Source organism: Bactrocera tryoni, unplaced genomic scaffold, assembly GCF_016617805.1.
Source record: "Bactrocera tryoni isolate S06 unplaced genomic scaffold, CSIRO_BtryS06_freeze2 ctg7180000188140_QRY, whole genome shotgun sequence".
NCBI lineage: Eukaryota > Metazoa > Arthropoda > Insecta > Diptera > Tephritidae > Bactrocera > Bactrocera tryoni.
Window position 1 is genome coordinate 14,625 of NW_024393871.1, and position 11,228 is coordinate 25,852.

An 11,228-nucleotide genomic window follows, 5' to 3' on the forward strand; every position below is an offset into this window, starting at 1 on the left:
CGACAACTAAGCGCACTTTCGTACGAAGAACAGCAAACATATTTTCGTCAAACGCTTGAAGAGAGCCAAAAAGAAATAAGTGTCCACGATTCAGTAGTTGGCGACGAGGCTTTAGATTAATGTGTAGGTGATATTGGTGGTGATGACTCAGACTTAGAAGAGCCCACGTTACCAGAATATGACCCAGAGGACGACAGTGATTCTGATGAAGAACTTGAAGATGCACCAATTGAAACTGGGGAATATTTTACTGCCAAAGATGGTAATGTTTGGTCTTCGATACAACCACAACCTGTATGATTCCGTACGCACAACATTCTAAGAAGTGCACAATTTGGACCAATACGGGCAACGCAATGTTTGACCATTTCAGAAACGTTCAAATTGATAATGTCAGACGAAATATGCGACATAATTATTCGTGAATCAAATCGAAAGGCAAGGCAATTCTTTAATGATGACAATGCAAGACATCCAACAAGAGAACCGAGATCATGGATTCCCATAACAGAAAGTGAATTTGATGCATATTTGGGCGTACTTTTGTTAAGTGGCGTTACACATTCTGGTTACGTGCATACGAAAGATTTGTGGAATACTAAATCACATCCATTATATCGCGCTGCAATGAGTGTACGACGATTTTGGGAAATTAGCCGCTTCATTCGTTTTGATAATGGAAACACACGCCAGCAACGCAAACAAACTGACAAAGCAGCAGCAATATCGGACGTTTTTTTGATGCTAAACAGCTGTCTTCGTAGATATTACGTGGCAGGAGCCAACGTCACCGTAGATGAACAATTGTATGCTTATCGTGGTGGAACTGGCTTAACGCAATACATACCATCAAAACCTGCCAAATATGGGATAAAAGTGTGGTGGGTGTGCGACTCCATTTCGTCCTATCCATTGCAGGTACTATCAATATTGTTGAAAGTAAAAATATGTAACTAAATTGAATTTAATATTTCAATGCAGGGACCAATCTATACAGGAATGGCACCGTCTGGTGAAAGTGAAAGAAACGTTGGTGAAAGAATAGTCAAAGATTTATGTATCAACCTTTTTGATGGAAGTGGAAGAAATATTGTATGTGACAGCTTTTTCACTAGCTACAACTTGGCAAAATCTTTGATGATAGACAATAATTTATCTATATTGGGAACTTGCAACAAAAGGCGTACATTCGTGCCAGCAGCATTTGCCAACCCCAAGGGACGTTAGGCTGAATCGTCAATGTTTGGGTTCTATAATCACGTTACGATGTGCTCGTACGTGCCCAAGAAAAACAAGGCAGCTTTATTATTGTCCACTTCTCATTATACAACAGAAACGTCCGGTCCTAAGAAGAAGCCATTGCTTATATTGGACTACAACGAAACCAAAGGTGGAGTTGAAAGCATGGACATGTGCTTGTCCGAATATAGTACCAAGCGGCGCACAAATAGATGGCCTTTGGCTTTCTTTTATAATAATGTGGACGTTGCTGCGTTTGCCGCATACATAATATACGTTGACAACAATACTCACCTGAAGTCATATACAAGCCGCCGTAGGATGTTTCTCCATCAGCTAAGTGAGCAACTATACAAGCCGGAAATAGAGAGAAGGGCGAATAACAGCAGAATATCCAGAGTTTTTTCAACGCGCATGCTGGATCACATGAAGCGGAGGAGCGTGATAGTACGGGACGCCTACAAGTAAAGGGGAGTTGCTACATCTGCTCCAAACGACGCCCTACTCGTAAAGCATGCACATTATGCAACAAACCAGTGTGCGCAGAGCATTCCAAAGGCTTGCCGCAATGCGATAGATGTAATTGAATTTCAATAATTTTAAATTTTTCGTAGTTTTTTTAAGATTTTTTTCATAAGTATTTTATAATTTATAATAGTTTTTATGCCATAAGTATTTTTTTCACACAAAATAAACTATACTTTTTAAATATTATCATATTTGCATGCGTTTTACTATACATATGGTATGGTATACCCAGGTATGTGTGCTGTTGACGTAAGGGTGCAACTTTGTAAATGGGCTTTATCTACCAAACGGATGATCCAATCTTAACCAAAATTGGGACTATTGCGTTAAACAGTTTTCGCTAGGATATCACGAAATTTTAAGTCGATCCGATTATCCAGTTCAGAGCTACAGCGTTTTGAAAACGCAAAACATACCCAGGATTTTCTTGTATATTCACATTTAGCAATCGATATTGAGATTCTTCAAATCATTAACTTCACATATTTAAGTTAATTAACCTTCTTCATCTTACTGAAGCTGACATAAAGCCATAACGGCAGTGCATTTGGAAGAAATCCAGAATCTTATATTTACTATATATTAAAAGTCAATTTTCTTGTATACACACATTAGGCAATCGATATTGAGTAGCTTCTAATCATTAACTTCACATATTAAACTTAGTTACTTTTATTCACCTTAATGAAGTTGACATAAAGCCATAACGGCAGTGCATTTGAAAGAAATCCAGAATCTTATATTTACTATATATATAAAGTCGATTTTCTTGTATACACACATTTAGCAATCGATATTGAGTAGCTTCTAATCACTAACTTCACATATTAAACTTAGTTACCTTTATTCACCTTAACGAAGTTTACATAAAGCCATAACGGCAGTGCATTTGGAAGAAATCCAGAATCTTATATTTACTATATATATAAAGTCGATTTTCTTGTATACACACATTTAGCAATCGATATTGAGTAGCTTCTAATCATTAACTTCGCATATTTAAGTTAGTTAACTCTCTTCATCTTACTGAAGTTGACATAAAGCCATAACGGCAGAGTATTTGGAAAAATTCCATAATCTTATATTTGGATATAAAGTCGATTATTTTGTATATACACATTTAGCAGTCGATATGGGGTAGCTTCTAATCATTAGTTTTACATATTTAAGTTAATCAACCTTTTACATCTTACAGAAGTTGACATAAAGCCATAACGGCAGTGCATTTGGAAGAATTCCAGAATCTTATATCTACTATGTGTATAAAGTCGATTTTCTTGTATACACATATTTAGCAATCGATATTGAGTAGCTTCTAATCATTTGCGTCACATATTTAAGTTAATTAACCTTTTACATCTTACTGAAGTTGACATAAAGCCATAACGGCAGTGCATTTGGAAGAATTCCAGAATCTTATACTTAGTATATGTATAAAGTCGAATTTCTTGTATACGCACATTTAGCAATTGATATTGAGTAGCTTCTAATCATTAACTTCACATATTTAAGTTAGTTAACTTTCTTCATCTTAATGAACTTGACAAAAAGCAAAAACGGCAGTGCATTTAGAAGAATTCTAAAATCTTATGTTTATGTCTAAAGTCGATTTTCTTGTATATTCATATTCAGCAATTGCTATTGCATTGCTTCGAATCTTTAACTTCACATATTTAAGTTATTTAACCTTTTACATCTTACTGAAGTTGACATAAAGCCATAACGGTAGAGCATTTGGAAAAATTCCATAATCTTATATTTAGATATAAAATCGATTTTCTCGTATACACACATTTATCAGTCGATATGGAGTAGCTTCTAATCATTAGTTTTACATATTTAAATTAGTCAACCTTTTACATCTTACAGAAGTTGACATAAAGCCATACCGGCAGTGCATTTGGAAGAATTCCAGAATCTTATATTTACTATATGTATAAAGTCGATTTTCTTGTATACACACATTTAGCAATCGATATTGAGTAGCTTCTAATCATTAACTTCACATATTTAAGTTAGTTAACTCTTTTCATCTTACTGAAGTTGACATAAAGCCATAACGGCAGAGTATTTGGAAAAATTCCATAATCTTATATTTAGATATAAAGTCGATTATGTTGTATAGACACATTTAGCAATCGATATTGAGTAGCTTCTAATCATTAACTTCACATATTTAAGTTAACTAACCTTTTACATCTTACTGAAGTTGACATAAAGCCATAACGGCAGTGCATTTGGAAGAATTCCAAAAACTTATATTTATTTATAAAGTCGATTTTCTTGTATATTCGTATTGAGCAATCGATACTGCATTGCGTATAATCATTAACTTCACATATTTAAGTTAATTAACCTTTTACATCTTACTGAAGTTGACATAAAGCCATAACGGCAGTGCATTTGGAAAAATTCTAAAATCTTACACTTAGTATATGTATAAAGTCGATTTTCTTGTATACACACATTTAGCAATCGATATTGAAAAGCTTCTAATCATTAACTTCACATATTTAAGTTAGTTAACTTTATTCATCTTAATGAAGTTGACATAAAGCAAAAACGGCAGTGCGTTTGGAAGAATTCTGAATTCTTATAATTATGTATAAAGTCGATTTTCTTGAATATTCATATTTAGCAATAGCAATACGTTTCAAATCATTAACTTCACATATTTAAGTTTATTAACCTTTAACATCTTACTGAAGTTGGCATAAAGCCATAAGGGCAGTGCATTTGGAAAAATTCTAAAATCTTATATTTATGTATAAAGTCGATTTTCTTGTATATTCATATTCAGCAATTGCTATTGCATTGCTTCAAATCTTTAACTTCACATATTTAAGTTATTTAACCTTTTTCATCTTACTGAAGTTGACATAAAGCCTTAACGGCAGAGTATTTGGAAAAATTCCATAATCTTATATTTAGATATAAAATCGATTTTCTTGTATATACACATTTAGCAATCGATATGGAGTAGCTTCTAATCATTAGTTTTACATATTTAAGTTAATCAACCGTTTACATCTTACAGAAGTTGACATAAAGCCATAACGGCAGAGTATTTGGAAAAATTCCATAATCTTATATTTAGATATAAAGTCGATTATTTTCTATAGACACATTTAGCAATCGATATTGAGTAGCTTCTAATCATTAACTTCAAATATTTAAGTTAATTAACCTTTTACATCTTACTGAAGTTGGCATTAAGCCATAACGGCAATGCATTTGGAAGAATTCCAAAATCTTATATTTATCTATAAAGTCGATTTTCTTGTATATTCGTATTAAGCAATCGATACTGCATTGCTAATAATCATTAACTTCACATATTTAAGTTAATTAACCTTTTACATTTTACTGAAGTTGACATAAAGCCTTAACGGCAGTGCATTTAGAAGAATTCTAAAATATTATATTTAGATATAAAGTCGATTTACTTGTATATACGAATCTAGCAATCGATATTGCATTGCTTCGAATCATTAACTCCACATATTTAAGTCAACTAAATTTCTTAATCTTACCGATGTTGACATAAAGCCATAACGGCAGTGCATTTGAAAAATTCCAAAAACTTATATTTAAATTTTCTTGTATATACATATTTAGCAGTCGATATTGAGTAGCTTTTGATCATTAGTTTTACATATTTAAGTTAATTAACCTTTAACATCTTACTGAAGTTGACATAAAGCCATAACGGCAGTGCATTTGGAAGAATTCCAGAATCTTATACTTAGTATATGTATAAAGTCGATTTTCTTACATACACACAATTAGTAATCGATATTGAGTAGCTTCTAATCATTAACTTCACATATTTAAGTTAGTTAACTTTCTTCATCTTACTGAAGTTTACGTAAAGCCATAACGGCAGAGAATTTGGAAAAATTCTAAAATCTTATATTTATGTATAAAGTCGATTTTCTTGTATATACACATTTAGCAATCGATATTGAGTTGCTTCTAATCATTAACTTCACATATTTAAGTTAATTAACCTATTATATCTTACTGAAGTTGGCATAAAGCCATAACGGCAATGCATTTGGAAGAATTCTACAATATTATATTTAGGTATAAAGTCGATTTTCTTGTATATACGAATCTAGCAATCGTTATTGCATTGCTTCAAATCATTAACTCCACATATTTAAGTCAACTAAATTTCTTAATCTTACCGATGTTGACATAAAGCCATAACGGCAGTGAATTTGAAAAATTCCAAAATCTTATATTTAAATTTTCTTGTATATACATATTTAGCAGTCGATATTGAGTAGCTTTTGATCATTAGTTTTACATATTTAAGTTAATTAACCTTTAACATCTTACTGAAGTTGACATAAAGCCATAACGGCAGTGCATTTGGAAGAATTCCAGAATCTTATACTTAGTATATGTATAAAGTCGATTTTCTTACATACACACATTTAGTAATCGATATTGAGTAGCTTCTAATCATTAACTTCACATATTTAAGTTAGTTAACTTTCTTCATCTTACTGAAGTTTACATAAAGCCAGCAGAGAATTTGGAAAAATTCTAAAATCTTATATTTATGTATAAAGTCGATTTTCTTGTATATACACATTTAGCAATCGATATTGAGTAGCTTCTAATCATTAACTTCACATATTTAAGTTAATTAACCTATTATATCTTACTGAAGTTGGCATAAAGCCATAACGGCAGTGCATTTGGAAAAATTCTAAAATCTTACACTTAGTATATGTATAAAGTCGATTTTCTTACATACACACATTTAGTAATCGATATTGAGTAGCTTCTAATCATTAACTTCACATATTTAAGTTAGTCAACTTTATTCATCTTAATGAAGTTGGCATAAAGCAAAAACGGCAGTGCATTTAGAAGAATTCTAAAATCTTATATTTATGTATAAAGTCGATTTTCTTGTATATTTATATTCAGTAATCGCTATTGCATTGCTTCAGATCTTTAACTTCACATATTTAAGCTAATTAACCTTCTTTATCTTACTGAAGTTGACATAAAGCCATAACGGCAGTGCATTTGGAAAAATTCTAAAATCTTAAATTTACTATATGTATAAAATCGATTTTCTTGTATATACACATTTAACAGTCGATATGGAGTAGCTTCTAATCATTAGTTTTACATATTTAAGTTAATCAACCTTTTACATCTTACAGAAGTTGACATAAAGCCATAACGGCAGAGTATTTGGAAAAATTCCATAATCTTATATTTAGATATAAAGTCGATTATTTTCTATAGACACATTTAGCAATCGATATTGAGTAGCTTCTAATCATTAACTTCACATATTTAAGTTAATTAACCTTTTACATCTTACTGAAGTTGGCATTAAGCCATAACGGCAGTGCATTTTGAAGAATTCCAAAATCTTATATTTATCTATAAAGTCGATTTTCTTGTATATTCGTATTGAGCAATCGATACTGCATTGCGTATAATCATTAACTTCACATATCTAAGTTAATTAACCTTTTACATCTTACTGAAGTTGACATAAAGCCTTAACGGCAGTGCATTTGGAAGAGTTCCAGAATCTTATATTTACTTTATGTATAAAGTCGATTTTCTTGTATACACACAATTAGGAATCGATATTGAGTAGCTTCTAATCATTAGCTTCACATATTTAAGATAGTTAACTTTCTTCATCTTACTGAAGTTGACATAAACCCATAGCGGCAGAGCATTTGGAAAAATTCCATAATCTTATATTTAGATATAAAGTCGATTTTTTTGTATACACACATTAAGCAATCGATATTGAGTAGCTTCTAATCATTACCTTCACATATTTAAGTAAGTTATCTTTCTTTATCTTAATGAAGTTGACATAAAGTCATAACGGCAGTACATTTGGAAGAATTGCACAATCTTGTGTTTACGTATAAAGCAAATTTTCTTGTATATACGCATTTAGCAATCGATATTGTCAAGTCGATTTTCTTGTATATCCACATTTAGCAATCGATATTGAGATGCTTCAAATCATTAACTTCACATATTTAAGTTAATTAACCTTCTTCATCTTACTAAAGCTGACATAAAGCCATAACGGCAGTGCATTTGGAAGAAATCCAGAATCTTATATTTACTATATATTTAAAGTCAATTTTCTTGTATACACACATTAAGCAATCGATATTGAGTAGCTTCTAATCATTAACTTCACATATTAAACTTAGTTACTTTTATTCACCTTAATGAAGTTGACATAAAGCCATAACGGCAGTGCATTTGAAAGAAATCCAGAATCTTATATTTACTATATATATATAAAGTCGATTTTCTTGTATACACACATTTAGCAATCGATATTGAGTAGCTTCTAATCACTAACTTCACATATTAAACTTAGTTACCTTTACTCACCTTAACGAAGTTGACATAAAGCCATAACGGCAGTGCATTTGGAAGAAATCCAGAATATTATATTTACTATATATATAAAGTCGATTTTCTTGTATACACACATTTAGCAATCGATATTGAGTAGCTTCTAATCATTAACTTCACATATTTAAGTTAATTAACCTTCTTCATCTTACTGAAGTTGACATAAAGCCATAACGGCAGTGCATTTTGAAGAATTCCAAAATCTTATATTTATCTATAAAGTCGATTTTCTTGTATATTCGTATTGAGCAATCGATACTGCATTGCGTATAATCATTAACTTCACATATTTAAGTTAATTAACTTTTTACATCTTACTGAAGTTGACATAAAGCCTTAACGGCAGTGCATTTGGAAGAGTTCCAGAATCTTATATTTACTTTATGTATAAAGTCGATTTTCTTGTATACACACAATTAGGAATCGATATTGAGTAGCTTCTAATCATTAGCTTCACATATTTAAGATAGTTAACTTTCTTCATCTTACTGAAGTTGACATAAACCCATAGCGGCAGAGCATTTGGAAAAATTCCATAATCTTATATTTAGATATAAAGTCGATTTTTTTGTATACACACATTAAGCAATCGATATTGAGTAGCTTCTAATCATTACCTTCACATATTTAAGTTAGTTAGCTTTCTTCATCTTAATGAAGTTGACATAAAGCCATAACGGCAGAGCGTTTGGAAAAATTCCATAATCTTATATTTAGATAAAAAGTCGATAAGTCGACACATTTAGCAGTCGATATTGAGTAGCTTCTAATCCTTAGGTTTACATATTTAAGTTAATTAACCTTCTTCATCTTACTGAAGTTGACATAAAGCCATAACGGCAGAGCATTTGGAAAAATTCCATAATCTTATATTTAGATATAAAGTCGATAAGTCGACACATTTAGCAGTCGATAGTGAGTAGCTTCTAATCATTAGGTTTACATATTTAAGTTAATTAACCTTCTTCATCTTACTAAAGTTGACATAAAGCCATAACGGCAGAGCATTTGGAAAAATTCCATAATCTTATATTTAGATATAAAGTCGAATTTTTTGTATACACACATTTAGCAATCGATATTGAGTAGATTCTAATCATCTACTTCACATATTTAAGTTAATTAACCTTCTTAATCTTACTAAAGTTGACATAAAGCCATAACGGCAGTGCATTTGGAAGAAATCCAGAATCTTATATTTACTATATATATAAAGTCGATTTTCTTGTATACACACATTTAGCAATCGATATTGAGTAGCTTCTAATCATTAACTTCACATATTTAAGTTAGTTAACATTCTTCATCCTAATGAAGTTGACATAAAGCCATAACTTCAGAGTATTTGGAAAAATTCCATAATCTTATATTTAGATATAAAGTCGATAAGTCGACACATTTAGCAGTCGATATTGAGTAGATTCTAATCCTTAGGTTTACATATTTAAGTTAATTAACCTTCTTCATCTTACTGAAGTTGACATAAAGCCATAACGGCAGAGCATTTGGAAAAATTCCATTATCTCATATTGAGGTATAAAGCCGATTTTCTCATATATAAACATTTAGCTATCGCTATTGCATTGTTTCAAATCATTAACTTTATATATTTAAGTTAATTAACCTTCTTCATCTTACTGATGTTGACATAAGGCCATAACGGCAGTGCATTTAGAAGAATTCCAAAACCTTATATTAGTGTATAAATAAGATTTTCTTGTATATTCGTATTCAGCAATCGATATTGCATTGCTTCTAATCATTAACTTCACATATTTAAGTTAATTAACCTTCTTCATCTTACTGAAGTTGACATAAAGCCATAACGGCAGTGAATTTGGAAGAATTCCAGAATCTTAAATTTACTATATGTATAAAGTCGATTTTCTTGTATACACACTTTCAGCAATCGATATTGAGTAGCTTTTAATCATTAACTTCACATTTAAGTTAGTTAACTATCTTCATCTTAATGAAGTTGACATCAAGCCATAACGGCAGAGCATTTGGAAAAATTCCATAATCTTATATTTAGATATAAAGTCGATAAGTCGACACATTTAGCAGTCGATATTGATAAGCTTCTAATCATTAAATGCACATATTTAAGTTAATTAACCTTCTTCATCTTACTGAAGTTGACGTAAAGCCATAACGGCAGAGCATTTGGAAAAATTCCATAATCTTATATTTAGATATAAAGTCGATAAGTCGACACATTTAGCAGTCGATAGTGATTAGCTTCTAATCATTAGGTTTACATATTTAAGTTAATTAACCTTCTTCATCTTACTAAAGTTGACATAAAGTCATAACGGCAGAGCATTTGGAAAAATTCCATAATCTTATATTTAGATATAAAGTCGAATTTTTTGTATACACACATTTAGCAATCGATATTGAGTAGCTTCTAATCATTAACATCACATATTTAAGTTAGTTAACTTTCTCCATCTTACTGAAGTTGACATAGATCCATAACGGCAGTGCATTTGCAAATCTCCATTATCTTATATTGAGGTATAAAGTCGATTTTCTTATATATACACATTTAGCTATCGCTATTGCATTGTTTCAAATCATTAACTTCATATATTCAAGCTAATTAAATTTCTTCATCTTACTGATGTTGACATAAGGCCATAACGGCAGTGCATTTAGAAGAAATCCAAAACCTTATATTAGTGTATACATTCGATTTTCTTGTATATTCATATTTAGCAATCGATATTGCATTGCTTCAAATTGTTAACTTCACATATTTAGGTTAATTAGCCTTCTTCATCTTACCGAAGTTGACATCAAGCCATAACGGCAGTGCATTTGGAACAATTCCATAATCTTATATTGAGGTATAAAGTCGATTATCTTGTATATACACATTTAGCAGTCGCTATTGAATTGCTTCAAATCATCTACTTCACATATTTAAGTTAATTAACTTTCTTAATCTTACTAAAGTTGACATAAAGCCATAACGGCAGTGCATTTGGAAGAAATCCAGAATCTTATATTTACTATATATATAAAGTCGA

General features: G+C 30.9%; 1 protein-coding gene across 1 annotated transcript; it reads left to right on the plus strand.

Moving 5' to 3' along the window:
• Nucleotides 1-390: 390 nt before the first annotated feature.
• LOC120779337 (piggyBac transposable element-derived protein 4-like) lies at nucleotides 391-1,227 on the plus strand. The gene is made up of 2 exons (XM_040111536.1): nucleotides 391-918; nucleotides 982-1,227. Exons 1-2 carry the CDS (start codon nucleotides 391-393, stop codon nucleotides 1,225-1,227), a joined length of 774 nt encoding a protein of 257 aa, XP_039967470.1.
• Nucleotides 1,228-11,228: the final 10,001 nt, after the last annotated feature.